Here is an 18,902-nt window from a genome sequence, read left to right as displayed (position 1 = left end):
GTGGGTGACTGCCTGCTCGGATGACTGTTTGACCTGGTTGCCTGGCTGTCCAATCTGAAAGTGGCCGAGGTATTTATTGTGAAAAAACATTAGAAATTTCCCTTTCCATCGGTTTAAACATCATTGATTTCGAAGATAATCAAGTAATATGAATTTTTTAAAACCGATGAAAATTTTGTAGTAACTCTGTATTTTCATCATATATACTTCATTCTAGTCTCTAGTTTATTTTAATGAATCTTAAACCAATAAATGAAATTTATAAATACTATTGAATGAAAAAGACTAAGAAATTGACAAAAACCACTGATTCATTGATAATAAGAAAGACCGGTTTCGGTTATTACACCATTGTCAATCTCTGATAAACTGTTAAACCAGTTGAATAATTACCACAATATCAACTTCTCAACTACACAAAAAATTATAAATACTACCCATCAGTAAAATATTTTCAGGTATGAAACATTCTCCTTAACCTTCCGGCAGTCGCGCTGTTGTAAAAAGTACAACAGTGTCAGTTTTGTTGCACAAAACTATTGAATGGGGTGGTGTCAGTGAATGAGTCACCTATGCATTCCAAAACTTCCTCCTTCACTCCACTGAGTTTCAGTAGCAACTGAGTAATGGTTCAGTCTTCAGGTGCCATTTAGTTGCGACAGTGCATAAGTCGCACTGTGTATAAGATAGGGAAAGGCTGTATACGGGGACTGTAAACGAACCAATAACACAGAATTGATGGCTTTGCTTGATGTACTTTATTGGGCTATGAAATGGTAATCATTAAGAACATCCAAATGTTCATAGGCGTAAAATAATCCAATAAGATGGAAAAAGTAATTATACAATTAATATATGTTTTGACAGTAAACAGAGAGTACACAACACTTGGAAAATTGGATGTTGTACTAAATACAACACGCGACTGCTTGTGTGATTGAGTAGGGCGCGACTACCGGAAGGTTAAAATAATAATATCATATTATTTTAACATTCTCCTTGTCAACATGTTAATTACTAGATTTTCCTGTATAGTGAGGTCCACGTTATAATGGCAGTGTTTGATTAGCAATGGTATTGCTATCCTTGTCTATCATTCAACAAAGCGGTTACATCTCTTTCTCGCTTTGCTCTGTTGCCAGATCGTCTTTTAACAATGTAGAATTAATAATCTATTAACAAAATATTCCATCCTAACTATGAAAATCCATCATGAAATTATTGAAAAATATAATTTATTGCTTAATAAAATGTAATTGGTTATTTTGAACGAGAATGAACAGTTAATATTACATTTATTTATTTATTTACTCTTATGGCTTTTATTGGCAGAGAGATCCTTTCGGATGTTCTGCCTTGCCGATTACCCAATGTCATTTCCTATCAACACTCAAGTTTATAGGTTATGTCTTGGGTTCTTTATTTTTCTCACTAAAAATTTTAGGGTTCTCACTAAAAATTTGCTCATTCACTTCCTGAGTTCCTATTTTATAAATTTTAAAATCAAGAAAACTATTTTCAAACACAAAATCACATTTGAAAAGCAAAAACTATAAAAATTTTGATGATAATATTGAAATGAAAATTTCACATTATTACATCAATAAACCTGAATAAGCTGCCGTCTATAGAAGGCATTGACAAGACCGAGGATCAGCAGCGTTTTCCTCCTATCTTTCTCCACTGCCATTATAACGTGGACCCCACTATAGTATACATTATTCATATCAAAATGAGTGTCATTTGTTCTTGATATGATTGTAATAATGCTTTACAGGCAGTTTATACCCTCTAACGAAGTTCTCTCATTCATATTCTACGTAACATTCAATTAAATCTCTCTGTTTTGCAGGCATTGAAACACTATAGTATACATTCTCCATATCAAAATGAGTATAATTTGTACGTGATATGATTTTAATTGCTTTATAGAATGTTTATACCCTCTAACGAACTTCTCTCATTCATATTCCACGTAGCATTCAATTACATCTCTCTGTTCTGCAGGCATTGAAACAGAAGGAGGCAGTTCTGGAGAGTCTAGCTGACAGGGAGCTGACCATTCTGAAGTTCAGGGAGCTGGTTCACAAGCTGCAAGACCAGTGCATTGATCTGCGAGCCCAGCTCGAGCGTGAGTCATCGTCCAAGGCCACCATTGCCGCTGCTATCCCCGAGATTCAAGACTTCAAGGTAAGCGTCAGCATATCCGTCATACATTTCAAATATATTTTCCATTTTGCTCTTCGAATGCACAATGCTCATCCACCAAGTTCTATCTCAAATATGTTGATATGATCTGTAATTGCATTCACAAATCAAATAAATGAATCGGTTATTAATAGGCCTAATATGACTTTTCATAATGAAATGAATCTTAGGTGAGCACGTTAAGTGTTGGACAGGGTATCCCACGAGAGGTGAAACAGTCGAATACCATAGATTCTACATGAAATTTGCAACAAAAAATGTCCGTTAAAATTTTCTTGTATTGACCTTAGCTTTTTTACTTTCCTTGCCCTATTACCATAGGTAAGGAAAGTATTGCTTTCCGGAAAAAATCTAGGTACCCCAATTTTTATATTTCTATACGTTTCAAGGTCCCCTGAGTCCGAAAAAGTGGTTTTTGGGTATTGGTCTGTATGTGTGTGTGTGTGTGTGTGTGTGTGTGTATGAGTGTATGTGCGTCTGTGTACACGATATCTCATCTCTTAATTAACGGAATGACTTGAAATTTGGAACTTAAGGTCCTTCCCCTATAAGGATCCGACACGAACAATTTCGATCAAATGCAATTCAAGATGGCGACTAAAATGGCGAAAATGTTGTCAAAAACAGGGGTTTTCGCGATTTTTTCGAAACGGCTCCAACGATTTTGATCAAATTATAACTAAGAAAGTCATTGATAAGCTCTATTAAGTGCCACTAGTCACATATCTGTAAAAATTTCTGGAGCTCCGCCCCAACTATGCAAAGTTTGATATCAGATTCCAATTATCAGGCTTCAGATACAATTTAAACGAAAAATTCAAGTGGAAAAGATAGAGCATAAAAATCTCTACAAATAATGTTCAGTAAGATTTTCACCGAAAATTGAAAATAAGCTCGAAATTCGAGAAAATAAGATTATTCAATTGCAAACTGTTGGCAACTGTTGATTCTATTAATCATTCACTATGAAGAGATAGCAGACCTCGTGTGTCTCCAGCGTTATAGTCCTGTCACCAGCTGGCTTGGATCTTTGAATAGTAACTTGAGATGCGCGGGAACACTAGCCTCAGGTGATGAATTTTCATAACGGCAAGGAAAGTTGTGTGAGTGCACCACACCAGATTTTTGGAGTAGGCCTGACCGTCATTAAAACATCAAATATCGGTGACCGAGCTTCGCTCTGGAGTACAAAAGCATCAAAAATGTATTGAGAAGAAGAAATTATAATAAAATTCATAGTTCATACAGAATGCGCTATCTAATCACAGTGAATTGAGATTAATTCCCAAAGGAATGCATAATTTCCCTCACAAAGGCCCGGTTGCACAAAAGCCATTTCAAAAGATGGATCTACTGGAATTAATCAGATTGAAAATAACCCGGCTTTTTTGCAACCGGCACTAAGTACCTGATTGAATGATAACAAAAGTTCAACAGCTGAGTCATAATTTTGACACAGTCCCCCACACATGAACTCGCTCACTCACTTCCATCATCAACAGACAATGAAATAATTTTTATCAGCTGTTTTTCCAAGGATGAATAATAATAATTATCCTTTTAATGTCCTTCAGCAAGTTTTCTCAGGGATGAGACCTAGTGCAATCGAGTTTTTATTATACACCTATTATGCTCTGAATTTCATGAGAATCGTTAGATTTTGAATGAAAAAGACTGATTAATTGTCAAAAACCACTGATTTATTGATAATTAATAAAAATGAGCCGTTCTCGAGATCCGGTGAAATACAACATATAAACATATCACTTTTTGTGTAGTTGAGAAGTTGATATTGTGGTAATTATTCATATTGAATGAAAAAGACTAAGAAATTGTCAAAAAACCACAGATTTATTGAGTTCAGTCTACTGCCAAACTTCACCGAGAGCACTTCTCTTTATTCGCTATATATTTTATAATTATTATGTATTTGAAAATAAGTTTTCTTTTTAAAAAGGTGTTTGGTTACCCCAAACTATAACTGGCTGTGTTTTTTTTTGACAATTTCTTAGTCTTTTTCATTGACAATGGTGTAATAACCGAAACCGATTTTTCCAAGTATCAATAAATCTGTGGTTTTTTGACAATTTCTTAGTCTTTTTCATTTAATATAAACATATAAACATTAACAGAAATTGCTCGTTTAATAGTATAGGATAACTATAAAACTATCAGTCAGAATCTAATTCTGAAGCTGTGTACAGAATTGAGCGTCATGAACACAGGCATTCAACTTTTCATCAGCTGATTATATCTGTATTTGTACAGAAGCAGTACAAATAGCTTTTTTAAAAGCAGCTTTTGAGCGAGTGCGTCGATGACGCTGGGCTAGTCTACGAGCTGCTAGTAAAAAAGCTGGCTTGTAGCTTGTAAACTAGCCAAGTTTAATCGACCCTTTAAGGACGTTCTAGACGCTTTTACTATTCACTTGTACAAGTCACTTTTTGACTTACCAGCTTCTACTAACCTCGGAGGCGCTTGTGGGCGTTTAGACGCTATTAAGAAGTCACTTGTAAATGTCGGCTTCAAGGTAAGAAGGTTTCGAAACTTGTCACTAGGAGCGCTGTAGACTGACAAGAAGTTACTTGTAACTTGCCAGTGCGGCATTTACATCGGGGCAGTAACAGTCACTTGTGATCACGTGACCTCCTACAAGTGGGTATGTTGACAAATCGCTTGCTACATTCCGAGTGTGTTCAGAATGTAGCTGTCCCGGGGCTTGTTACTTACCTGAGACTTGCAACTGTTCTATAACCTGGCTTGTTGGTGTTTAAATGAGACCAGTAACAAGCGGCTAGCTACACACCTCGTCTAAAACCCCCTTTAAGGTACTTATATAATAAGCAAAGCATCAGCTGATGCAAAGTGAAATGCGCGTGTTCCTGCTCGTAATATTACGTCAGATATACCAATATCAACTACCCTCTATAGAAGGCAGTAACAAGGCAGAGAATCGGCAACGCTATTTTCATATCTTCACCACTGTCATTATAACGTATACCTCACCATCCTGTTATATTAAGCGAGCAATTTCTGTATTTATATATCTGGTTATTTTTATATCTGGTATTTTTATATATGGTTATTCATGTTTTACGGATCTCGAAAACGGCTCTAACGATTTTCACAAAATTTGGAACATAGTAGGTTTATGATATAAAGATTCGATTGCACTAGGTCTCATCCTTGAGAAAACTTGCTGAATGACATTAAAAGGATAATTCATCCTTGGAAAACAGATTATAATTTCGTCGTCTCTCGATAATAGAAGATGCGTGTACCTGTTTGGGAGAGAGACAGAATTATTTCCAGCTGTGTAATCATAATCAATCAGCGAGAAATTTTATCTAGCTAGACAATTTAATCTATTTGATCAACATAATCTGATTTGTTGACATGACATGATAATCCTCCTAAACTAGAGTATATCATAATTTTCAAAGTTGATCATTATCTGACAGTTTCAAGTCAATTCAATTTGGTTTGTGAATAATCTGAAATAGAATTGTCTGTTTTCAAATGTTTGAACAGAAAATTGAACCTGAATTGAAGTGTATGGAACATAACCTACTTTCTGGACTATTTATAGTGTATAAATCAAAATTCGAGGAAGAAAAAATTTTGGGCTGTGCCTGTTAGTCCTTCACCAATCATTTTAAAGAATTGTGTTCGGTTTATCAAAAGTCAATAAATGAATAACGAGCGAAGCTCGGTGCCCCGATATTAGTATCCTTATCAATAATAGTGCACAGAATTATGTTTTTATTTTGTCATGCTTTGTAAGAATTATACCATCAAGTGAAAATAAGTAATTTGAAAGTAGTCAATTTGTTCTTTCATTTAAACATGTACTACTTCTTTATAAATTGTTTCTTTGATTATTTATTTGCAGAAAATGTTTGCTGAAACGAAAGCTCACGCCCGTGCAATTGACCTGGAACTGCGACGTATCGAGGTGCTCCAATCACAGCAGCATATCAAATATCTGGCAGCTTACATGCCCGACTCTTTCATGAATAGAGGAGGTTAGTCAATCGTTATTTTATCCAAACAAGTCACTCCAGCAAAGTCATTGGGCCATATGAATAAAGTTGAGCATTTGCTTATACTTCTAAAATATGGAGCATTTGCTTCATTTTCTATGAATAAACGTGAGCAAAACCTTTTGCTCATGCTCATCAAAAAAATAGTTTGAGCATTTGCTCAAAAGTAAAAGCTTTTGCTCAAAATTGTATGAATAAACTAGAGAATTTGCTCAACTTTTGAGGCAAATGCTTCAAAAAAGGTGAGTTTAGTCTAGAGCAGCTTATCACCTTTTGCTCATAGTAAAATGGCTCAACTAATTCGTATGAGGAAGAGGAAACTATACCAGATACGATCACAACCAATAGTTGAGAACCATAAAACTCTTTTTAGATTCAACCATGATACATATCACCATTATCCCTACAAAAGAATAAATACAAAAGATAGCTAGCTACCTGTTATAAAGATAGCCATCACAAAATAGGAAATAGGTATTTAAGAAGATGAAAGTGTAGACGATTATAAGAAGGCTATTGATATTATAAGAATATGCTGAAGATTATTATAGAGATGACATTTTTTCTTGCTATTATTTCAAAATTCTAAACTCTACCAACCTAAAACTCTATTCATAAAATTTAATAGAAAATATAACAGAGCAGACGACGCAAACACAAGCGGTGCACCCTATTTGCATATTTAGTGCTTCCGTGAGCTATAAATACAAACTAAGGCTACAAAAGCGAATCAGCTGATGAAAAATCTCTAAAATACGTGAGCATTTGCTCCAGAGTTCAGGAGCATAAGGTAAGAGTAAAAGGTAAAGCTTATTCATATAAAAATGAGCAAATGCTTTTGCTTCTACCTTTTGCTCATGAGCAAAACCTTATGCTCCATGCTCTTGCTCATGAGCATTTGCTCTGGTTTTATTCATATGGGCCAATGTTTATCATCAACGCTGGTCTGAAGCTTTAGCTTATTCAGCTGAAGCACAGCTCCAAAAAAATTATTAGAAGGAAGAAAATGATTCTGTCCTTAACTTTACTTTTTCTCATCTGATGTCGATTTCAAATGTACTTTTTATGGTTTGTCATGAGTACAATAATTGGATATATTTCTGGTGCTCTTCAAATCTAGGAGAATCAAATACAGAGCATACTTCCCGTGTGGGATGCTACACATCTCACATTGTTTCCAACGATCAGATTCTAACATTCTTCTACAAAATTCTCAAGTAAAAGTATTCCAATTATTGAAAAAAAATAAATACACCGTATACCGTAACTTCTGTTACTTGGTACTCATCTCATAATTAATTTGACTTTATTATATGTGAGACTAAACACATAGCTCCAAGCGTCGGTTGCTTTATTTAAATTAGCCATAGCATTGTAGTGATCCGTGGTCTAGTGGATAGAGTGCTTGCGTAGCAGCATAGAGATCCCGGGTTCAAACCCTATCATTAACAGAAGTTTTTCAAAACTCTCGTGTTATCGGATGTGCACGTTAAACTGTCGGTCCTGGCTGAAGTATGACAGTTGTAAAGCCCATTGACGGCTTAAAATTATATATTATATATCCAACCTTCCCGCAAGGTACTCACTACCAACAAAAGCCATACAATTTTTTTTTAGCCATAGTATTATTCAAAAATCTATGTAGCAATCAATAATACAAGCAGTAATTCCAAGTTTTGTCAAAAGACCGCAAGATAGTTAGGTTAGGTTATCACCATTTATTTTCGCTTGTTTTACATTCATTTTTGGTCTAAGTAACAAAATTAGAAATCAAATCCGTGAAGCAATTCTTAGTAGTGAGTTTCTTTTAAAAGCCAGGTGATAGCATTGACATTCATTTCAACCTGTTTTACATTCTTTTTTTCATATAAAAATTGAACTTGAACTTTCCACAGTAAAAACATAACCGATTTTTCTCGGACATGTTATTATTATTTTATCAAAATTTGGGAACAGAATAGTTTTGGGCCAAGCCTGTTGTTCTTTCCCGATCATATTCATATAATTTGTAATTTTATTCACTAATAAATAAATATATCTGTTTTTTTTTGTTTTTTTTTTTTGAAAAATACAAATAAAACAAAAGCTTTGTTGAAGTTCTGACACTGTGTTACTAGTAAATATTGAAGAAACACTTACTTTTGATTGGAGTCTTGAGGAATGCATTTCACTCCTGAAGAGGAGCTTCATCAGCCTCAGCCTCAGCCTTCAGAGGCTGATAAAGCTCCTCTTCTGGAGTGAAATGCATTCCTCAAGACTCCAATCAAAAGTAAGCGTTTCTTCAAATATTTACTAGTAACACAGTGTCAGAACTTCAACAAAGTTATTATATAGTGTTTCGTCATGGAAAGCAACTTCAAAACAAAAAGCCTTTAATAATGGAAGAGAAGGTCATAGATTAGAGAAGGTAAAACATCTGTACTTTCTCGTACTCCTCATTTTTCTCTACCTCTTCTCTCCAATCTTTTTATATTCTCCTCCTTCTTTTTTTACGCATCCTTCTCTTCCGCCTCTCCAACCCCTCGCCCTCCTCATCATCCTCTCCTTCTCCTCCGCCTCTTTCTCATTTTTCATGTATTCTTCTTCTTCTTCTTTTTCTTCTTCTTCTCCTCCTTCTCCTTCTCCTCCTTTCCCTTATTCCTTGTCCTTCTCCTTGTCCTTCTTATCCTTCTCCTTCGTCTTCTCCTTTTACCTTTTCCTTTCCTTCTCCTTCTCCTTCTCCTTCTCCTTGTCTTTCTTCTCCTTCTCCTTCATCTTTTCCTTGTCCTTCACCTTCTCCTTCACCTTCTTCTTCATCACCCTCCTTCTCCTTCTTCTTCTCCTTTTCCTTTTTCTTTTCCTTGTCTTTCTCCTTCTTCTTCATCACCACCTTCTCCTTCTTCTTGTCCTTCCCCTTTTTCTTTTCCTTCTCCTTCCCCTTCTCCTTCATCTTTTCCTTGTTCTTCTCTTTCACCCCTCACATTCTCCTCCTTCATCTCCTTTTCCTTTTTCCTTTCCTTCTCCTTGTCCTTCTTCTCCTTCTCCTCCATCTTTTCCTTGTCCTTCTTCTCCTTCTCCTTCATCGTTTCCTTGTCCTCCACCATCTCCTTCTCCTTCTTCTCCATCTCTTTTTCCTTTTTCTTTTCCTCCCCATTCTCAGCCCTCCTCCGCTTCTCTCACCTACTTCTTCTTTTCCTCCGCCCCTCTCAGCCCTCCTCTGCTTATCTCACTCCTCCTCCTACACCTCATCCTCCTCCATCAGTTGTAATTGGTTGTATGTTTGTTTGCCAGGTGACAACGACGCTCTGCTGGTGCTGCTACTGATTCCGCGCCTGGTGTGGAAGTCGGACGTGCTGATCTCGCAGGCCAAGGACAAGTTCCCCACCGTCGAGCTGGTCGACAAGAAGAGTCTCACCAAGGGTCACTCGGTCGAGCAATTCGCCTCGAGAGCGCGGCTCGCCATGCATCTGCACAACCTACAGGTAGGCGTCAGGGGCCTATTTCACAAAGGTACAAGTATTGTTACCAACCATGGTTACAAACAAGTACTTGTAGTTACAGTTTACAAGTACTCATGTTTCACAAAAATTCATGATCTACAAGTTTACAAGTTTACAATTTTACAAGTCTACAAGTACTTCAATAGTAAACATAACCTATTTTCATGATGATTTCTTTTTTTCATCCTTCATAAAGGTTACTTGTACTTTTCAATAATTACTTTGAAATATTTGAAAGCAATATAATGTTTTTTGTACAGTCTACTTCATTTATTGCTGAATTTGTAACCTATGCAGTATATGTACTCTGTATATATATAATATATATATATATAATATATATATATATATATATATAGTAGATGTAATATATATATATATATATATATAATATATATATATAGTAGATGTACTATAATATATATAATATATATATATTATATATATATATATATATATATATATATATAATACACTATAGTACTATAGTACACATAACCTATGAGGTAACACATTAATAACTATTTTGGAAATTTATTAAATTCAATTTCCTGATGCATATATTTCCAAAATAATGAATTTTAGAGGATTATAGGGCATTTTTGATTATTAAAAATATTTATTGAATATTTAAAATCATTGTAATGATCACTTGTAAATCCTTACATAGCTTTCCACTTCGGTAGAAATTTCATAGTTACGAACAAGTAATTTCGACAAAAATTGTTGGCTACAATGAAAATCTTTGTGAAACACTTGTTCGTAACAAGCAAATCACTTGTAAACTTGTAGAAATCCATTGTAACTACAAGTTAACAATTCTGCTTTTGTGAAACGCTAGTAATCAGCTGTTCTCCAAAACCATGGTTGGCAACAAGACTTGTAACCTACTTGTACCTTTGTGAAACGGGCCCCAGGTAGGCGTTGATGTCGATTTGTCGCTCATATCGATGTATCGGAACTATTGATGTATTGGAATTATTGTTATATCGGAATTATCAATGTATTGCAATCATCGATTTGTTTGTTATGGTCTCGATATATCTTAATTATAGATTTGTTTGTTTTGGTATCCGAGAGTATTAGACCCGGTTGCACAATAGCCTGTTGAATTTTAATTATGATTTATTAATTGCAACGATAACCAATCAGAGAAAGCCTTTCCGTAAAGAATTCTTCTCTGATTGGTTCTCGTTGCATTTAATCACGATTTCAATTCAACAGGCTTTTATGCAACCGGTGTTTATTATATCCAATTTGGTATCTGAATGTATCACTAACAGCTAATTGAAAAGACTTGAGATATTGTCAAAAAATCCACTTTATTCTAATAAAAAAAAATATTATTTCACAGGAGCATGCTTTCCTGTGTTTAATTAGGGTAAACCACCCCACGTTGGGACACTTCAAGTTGTGGGAAATTAGAGAGTGTTAGTTTGGTAACAACTGCGATGTTTCATCAGCTGTTTATAGCCTTAATTACAGACATAGTAATTTCGGATGTAGCGCCAGTCGTTATTAAGAAAAAATTAAAAGCATGTTTTTGTAACCTCAAAGTTTTTTTTTGAGAAGAGGAATTTCAATTTTTACTTTAAACAATCACCATTTAAGGTAAGTCTCACAGCTAATATGCCTTCTGTATTATTTTATGAATATTTTGACATATAGAACATTATTGTACTCTTATTTTTAATCCAGTTATTCTGTCTAAAACAAAGCCATCACCATCTGCCCACCTTGGGACAGCCTACATTGGGACACTGCAATCATGATATGCTCCTATTATAACGACGAGCATTGCTTCGGAATCTTATTTTACTCAATGTAGGCTACATATCAATGAAATAAATTATAAGTAAATATGATATATGATTATAGTCTGCAATGTAGCTTCAGAGGTAGCCAGAGGTGTGTTCGATTTCAAACACACTTTGTGCAAATTACTTTTGGTCATAGTTTTTACTAAAAAAAAATTTCAAATAATGTATTTATACTATCAATAATTATAATAAAATGTTATAAATTGACAAAAATAATGAATTGCTTATTTTTAATCCAATATCCCAACCTGGGCAAGGGATGTCCCATCTTAAGCCCACGTTGGGACACTCCCCAAAAATTGTTTTTGCAATAAAAAAATCAATAGACGATCAATGCAGTTGCCATCCTCAAGGATAAAAGTGTAAGCAAATACAATATATAATTAAAAAATCTAGATTTTTTGTATTTTTGTCCAAGTTATAGCTGTTTGAATTTTGGTGTCCCAACGTGGGCTGGTTTACCCTATGTAAAAGTTCCACAACATCATTTTTCATTCTACAGTTTCAATCAATAACAGCTAAATTTTCAGATTATTAATAAATGATAATTCACATTAGAACCAATTCAGGATCTAAAATCAAATCTTCAAAGTTCGAGTAGTCTTTGACCCACACTATCCTACTCGTTCTCTTAACCTAGCGCCGCAGTGCAGGATGGTTTCTCACAGCTTGGCGTTGTTGTCATTTGAGATGGGTGTCTGGCTTGGAAGTGTTTCGGCCGCATTGCAGGATGACTGTTAACGGTTGCCGGAAGATCAGCAACTGGGGTTTTCTCGTTATATATTAAGCGAGCAATTTCTGTATATCTGTTTATATTTTTATATCTGGTTATCTGGCTATTTTTATATATGGTTATTTATGATCAACGGATCTCGAAAACGGCTCTAACGATTTTGACGAAACTTGGAACATAGTAGATTTATGATATAAAAATTTGATTGCACTAGGTCTCATCCCTGGGAAAACTCGCTGAAGAAAACTTGCTGTTGAAAAGGATAACAATGCTATTTATCCTTGGAAAAACAGATGATAATTTCGTCATCTGTTGAAACAGAAGATGCGTGTGTGGGAGAGAGACAGAAATATTTCCAGCTGTGTAATCAATCAGCGAGAAATTTTAAGCTACTTGATTAATATAATCTGATTTGTTGACATGACATGATAATCATTCTAAACTAGAGTATATCATAATTATCTAAGTTATTCATTATTTGACAATTTTAAGTGATTAGTGAGTGTTATTTTGTTATTCAATTTGGTTTGCAAATAATCCAAATTAGAACTTTTTCGTTTTTAAATGTTTGGACTGAAAATTGAACCTGAATTCAAGGGTATGGAACAAAACCTACTCTCTGGACTATTTATAATGTATAAATCAAAATTCGGGAAAGAAACAGTTTTACGCTGTGCCTGTTAGTCCTACCCCAATCATTTTAAAGTATTGTGTTCTGTTTATCAATAGTTTATAAATAAATAACGAGCGAAGCTCGGTGCCCCGATATTTAATAATAATAATAATAACTTTATTGCCAAAAACAATGCATACAAAATAATACTCAATCATCTAGAGCATAAACTAATAATCATAAAATACAATTATGAATATTATATACATTTAATTCTCTTGACAATAAATACTCTCATTCTTTTATCTATTCATAAAAGAGAAATTATGATTGCAGATTCGTTCTCAGCGACCCCAAGTTTAGCTAGAAGGCTTAGAATGTCAAAAATTTTGCCTGTTAGTCCTACCCCAATCATTTTAAAGTATTGTGTTCTGTTTATCAATAGTTTATAAATAAATAACGAGCGAAGCTCGGTGCCCCGATATTTAATAATAATAATAATAACTTTATTGCCAAAAACAATGCATACAAAATAATACTCAATCATCTAGAGCATAAACTAATAATCATAAAATACAATTATGAATATTATATACATTTAATTCTCTTGACAATAAATACTCTCATTCTTTTATCTATTCATAAAAGAGAATTATGATTGCAGATTCGTTCTCAGCGACCCCAAGTTAGCTAGAAGGCTTAGAATGTCAAAAATTTTATTAAATAATTGAAAATCATAATGAAAAGTCATTAATATGGTAGTTCACCACGTTTCCGCAAACTTTTTACTGGTGACTGGAGTTTTTATTGATTATAGGTAACACAAAAATCAAAACAATCGTGAGAAAGCAAGCTGGTGATGAAAGCGAATGAGATCGCCACTCCATTGTTCTTAGTTTCGGCTGCTTGGCTGAGCCTGGCTGGAGGGTTCAAATAACCGAGTGATCTTTCGTCTATCCGCTAGGCAGAGCCACGCCGACCTTGTCTGGGTGGAAAGTCCTCTGTGACCGTTTTCACTTCCAGCAACGCTGCTATTATTTGCTGTATTTGCGCGTAGTCTGAGTCAGTCAGGCAACCTTCCTGCGCTGCGGAGCTAGGTCTAGGGTCGCCCTGGGCCGCCTAAACTCAGTCGGCTTCTGGGGCGGGCCGCAGTAGGGGTGACGGCTCCTCGTGTGGTGTTGTCAATCACTCTGGTTCGTGCCGGTGGTTGGAATATCGACTTACTATCGGTAACCGTCCTCCTACTTATATTCTTATTTTTATCTCGGTAACCGTATTTGTTTGCTATAGTTTTTTTTTCATTCCTTTCTAATATTTTCATGTTTGTTGCACGCAGGGCATCCTTCGACAGTTCATATTTGGCCTGAACACATGCAGCCCGGAAACCCTCCTGAAAGTGGGTGGGGCTCTGCCAGACATGATGCAACAGGAGAAGGTTGTCGACAGCTATATCGAGATGATGAAGCGGGATCAGGTCAGAACTAAACTCCTCAATTCCCAACATATATTCAGTTACGAGAGCTTAAATAACTCATAATAAATGTAAAAACCTCGAATACAGGGTCTGTATAATAAGTAACCGAACTGACCTCAAGAAATTTTTTATTGGCAAAATATGCACAATTTTTCTTTAGAAATCTTCAAATTAGTCCCCATTGCAGTCGATAACACGCTGATACCGGATTTTCCAAACCCTGAACGCTCCCTGGAAGTCGGCAACCTCTATGCTGTCTAGAGCCCTCGTCGTAGCACTTTGAACGTTTTCTAGAGTCCCGAACCGCGGCCCCACAAGTTGTCTCTTGATCTTGGGAAACAAAAAGAAATCCGGTGGTGCCATATCCGGGCTGTAAGGAGGATGTGGCAACGTTATCCTCGACTGTTTGGTCAACTGCTCGGTGACGAGCAGGCAGTTGTGCGACGGAGCATTGTCGTGAAGGTGGATCCACGAATCGGCAATCCCCGGATGGACTCGATGAACCCGTGCGGTTAGTCGATGGAGCACTCTCTGTAGTACTGACCGTTTACAGTTTGGCCGGGTGGCACAAACTCTTCGTGAACTGCCACAAGTTAGTGACGGTGCTCCATCAACTAACCGCCCGGTTCATTGAGTCCGGATTTGCCGATTCGTGGATCCACCTTCACGACAATGCTCCGTCGCACAACTGCCTGCTCGTCACCGAGCAGTTGACCAAACAGTCGAGGGTAACGTTGCCACATCCTCCTTACAGCCCGGATATGGCACCACCGGACTTCTTTTTGTTCCCCATGATCAAGAGACAACTTGAGGGGACGCGGTTCGGGACTCTAGAAAACGTTCAACGTGCTACGACGAGGGATCTAGACAGCATAGAGGTTGCCGACTTCCAGGAGCGTTCAGGTTTGGAAAATCCGGTATCAGCGTGTTATCGACTCCAATGCGGACTACTTTGAAGATTTCTAAAGAATAATTGAAAATCATAATGAAAAGTCATTAATATGGTAGTTCACCACGTTTCCGCAAACTTTTTACTGGTGACTGGAGTTTTATTGATTATAGGTAACACAAAAATCAAAACAATCGTGAGAAAGCAAGCTGGTGATGAAAGCGAATGAGATCGCCACTCCATTGTTCTTAGTTTCGGCTGCTTGGCTGAGCCTGGCTGGAGGGTTCAAATAACCGAGTGATCTTTCGTCTATCCGCTAGGCAGAGCCACGCCGACCTTGTCTGGGTGGAAAGTCCTCTGTGACCGTTTCACTTCCAGCAACGCTGCTATTATTTGCTGTATTTGCGCGTAGTCTGAGTCAGTCAGGCAACCTTCCTGCGCTGCGGAGCTAGGTCTAGGGTCGCCCTGGGCCGCCTAAACTCAGTCGGCTTCTGGGGCGGGCCGCAGTAGGGGTGACGGCTCCTCGTGTGGTGTTGTCAATCACTCTGGTTCGTGCCGGTGGTTGGAATATCGACTTACTATCGGTAACCGTCCTCCTACTTATATTCTTATTTTTATTCTCGGTAACCGTATTTGTTTGCTATAGTTTTTTTTTCATTCCTTTCTAATATTTTCATGTTTGTTGCACGCAGGGCATCCTTCGACAGTTCATATTTGGCCTGAACACATGCAGCCCGGAAACCCTCCTGAAAGTGGGTGGGGCTCTGCCAGACATGATGCAACAGGAGAAGGTTGTCGACAGCTATATCGAGATGATGAAGCGGGATCAGGTCAGAACTAAACTCCTCAATCCCAACATATATTCAGTTACGAGAGCTTAAATAACTCATAATAAATGTAAAAACCTCGAATACAGGGTCTGTATAATAAGTAACCGAACTGACCTCAAGAAATTTTTTATTGGCAAAATATGCACAATTTTCTTTAGAAATCTTCAAATTAGTCCCCATTGCAGTCGATAACACGCTGATACCGGATTTTCCAAACCCTGAACGCTCCCTGGAAGTCGGCAACCTCTATGCTGTCTAGAGCCCTCGTCGTAGCACTTTGAACGTTTTCTAGAGTCCCGAACCGCGGCCCCACAAGTTGTCTCTTGATCTTGGGAAACAAAAAGAAATCCGGTGGTGCCATATCCGGGCTGTAAGGAGGATGTGGCAACGTTATCCTCGACTGTTTGGTCAACTGCTCGGTGACGAGCAGGCAGTTGTGCGACGGAGCATTGTCGTGAAGGTGGATCCACGAATCGGCAATCCCCGGATGGACTCGATGAACCCGTGCGGTTAGTCGATGGAGCACCTCTCTGTAGTACTGACCGTTTACAGTTTGGCCGGGTGGCACAAACTCTTCGTGAACTGCCACAAGTTAGTGACGGTGCTCCATCAACTAACCGCCCGGGTTCATTGAGTCCGGATTTGCCGATTCGTGGATCCACCTTCACGACAATGCTCCGTCGCACAACTGCCTGCTCGTCACCGAGCAGTTGACCAAACAGTCGAGGGTAACGTTGCCACATCCTCCTTACAGCCCGGATATGGCACCACCGGACTTCTTTTTGTTCCCCATGATCAAGAGACAACTTGAGGGGACGCGGTTCGGGACTCTAGAAAACGTTCAACGTGCTACGACGAGGGATCTAGACAGCATAGAGGTTGCCGACTTCCAGGGAGCGTTCAGGGTTTGGAAAATCCGGTATCAGCGTGTTATCGACTCCAATGCGGACTACTTTGAAGATTTCTAAAGAAAAATTGTACATATTTTGCCAATAAAAAATTTCCTGAGGTCAGTCCGGTTACTTATACAGACCCTGTATATCATTTACTCATGATAAATGTAGAAACCTCAATTATATTTTTCTTAACTGCTCGTAAAGCTCTTCTCCAAGTATTGAGATGATGGGATGGGAAAGAATAGGACGAAACTATTGAATTTAAATTCGGATTTACATCAGTAAACATTCAGTAACATCAGTATACATTCAGTAACATCAGTATACATTCAGTAACATCAGTAAGTATCAGTAATTATTGAAATCTCAGCATGCATTTGGGTTTGAGAGCTAAATAAACTCTCATTATAATTCCAAGAACTTCTATAGTGAGGTCCACGTTACAATAACAGTGTAGAAAGATAGGAGAACAGCTTTGCCGATTCCTCTGCCTTGCCACTGCCTCCTATAGATGATACCGGTATATCTGATGTAATATAAACTGTTCATTTGTGTTGAAAATAATCAATATCCAAATTTGGCAATGAAACAGTTTTGGGCATTAATCCTGTTGTTTCTTTCCCAATCAATGTGTACGTTCTGTGTACAGTAAATTGTTCCAGTTCCAATCTTAAATTGTTCCATCACGTGACTAGTGCAGAATGTTCCCATGGAACGCCATTTCAAAATCGTTGGTTCAAGCTTTTGGTGCGCACTTATAAAGTTGATTCACACCAAAATGTGTCGTTCACTAGCTGCGTGAATGAAGAAAGGCTGTTTTACACATTTATTATCTAGAAAAGTGTGCATTTATTTCATTCCATTACTCTCAAATTTTTTATTGAGAAAAAATCATTCAACGAATGGTTATCAAACATAATTTTTTTGGTTATGTATTCTATGGCTATGCTAAGGTAAACAAGCTATCAGCGCATATGCAGCCGCAGAGAAACAAGCAGACTACAAAATTCAATCGACCAATGAGAGCTCGGATAGTTGGAACTGTACCTTGTTGGAACAATTTACCACGCGTCGACTGTGGGGCGGGACTGGAATCGTGGAACTGGAACTGGGACTGGAATCGTGGAACTGGAACTGGGACTGGAATCGTGGAACTGGAACTGGGACTGGAATCGTGGAACTGGAACTGGGACTGGAATCGTGGAACTGGAACTGGGACTGGAATCGTGGAACTGGGACTGGAATCGTGGAACTGGAACTGGGACTGGAATCGTGGAACTGGAACTGGGACTGGAATCGTGGAACTGGGACTGGAATCGTGGAACTGGAACTGGGACTGGAATCGGGGAACTGGAACTGGGACTGAATCGTGGAACTGGAACTGGGACTGGAATCGTGGACTGGAAATGGGACTGGAATCGTGGAACTGGAACTGGGACTGGAATCGTGGAACTGGAACTGGGACTGGAATCGTGGAACTGGAACTGGGACTGGAATCGTGGAACTGGAACTGGGACTGGAATCGTGGAACTGGAACTGGGACTGGAATCGTGGAACTGGAACTGGGACTGGAATCGTGGAACTGGAACTGGGACTGGAATCGTGGAACTAGAACTGGTTTCTGGTACAGAATCTGTCAAAATAATTTCTTCCCATGGGACGCGGAACTTTTTACCTGGTAAATTGTGAATCGGACAATTTACCACATTCTATATACACAGAACGGGCCCATTCATAGTTGAGAATGATATTGTATCTATAAATGTATAAATAAATATTTTATTTGTGTCAAGAAAATGTATTGTTGAATGACTAAATAATACATTTTCATAATTTATATAGAATATTTTGTAAATTAATTATACTTCTACATTTTTAAAAAACGATCTGGCAACGTTGCAGAGCCAGAAAATGATA

General features: G+C 37.5%; 1 protein-coding gene across 1 annotated transcript in view; it reads left to right on the top strand.

Annotated features, from left to right (window-relative positions):
* LOC111061147 (dynactin subunit 1) overlaps positions 1-18,902 on the top strand; it is a 56,178-nt gene that overhangs the window by 266 nt on the left and 37,010 nt on the right. The window contains exons 2-5 of the mRNA XM_039419248.1: positions 2,008-2,190; positions 6,101-6,233; positions 9,522-9,712; positions 14,233-14,370. Of these exons, the coding sequence (XP_039275182.1) occupies positions 2,008-2,190; positions 6,101-6,233; positions 9,522-9,712; positions 14,233-14,370 (645 nt within the window). The remainder of the gene's footprint in view (positions 1-2,007; positions 2,191-6,100; positions 6,234-9,521; positions 9,713-14,232; positions 14,371-18,902) is intronic.

The sequence above is a fragment of the Nilaparvata lugens genome, chromosome 1 (genome assembly GCF_014356525.2).
Source record: "Nilaparvata lugens isolate BPH chromosome 1, ASM1435652v1, whole genome shotgun sequence".
Taxonomy (NCBI): Eukaryota; Metazoa; Arthropoda; class Insecta; order Hemiptera; family Delphacidae; genus Nilaparvata; species Nilaparvata lugens.
Note: the sequence above shows the minus strand (reverse complement) of the source record. Positions and strands in the feature narration are given on the sequence as shown.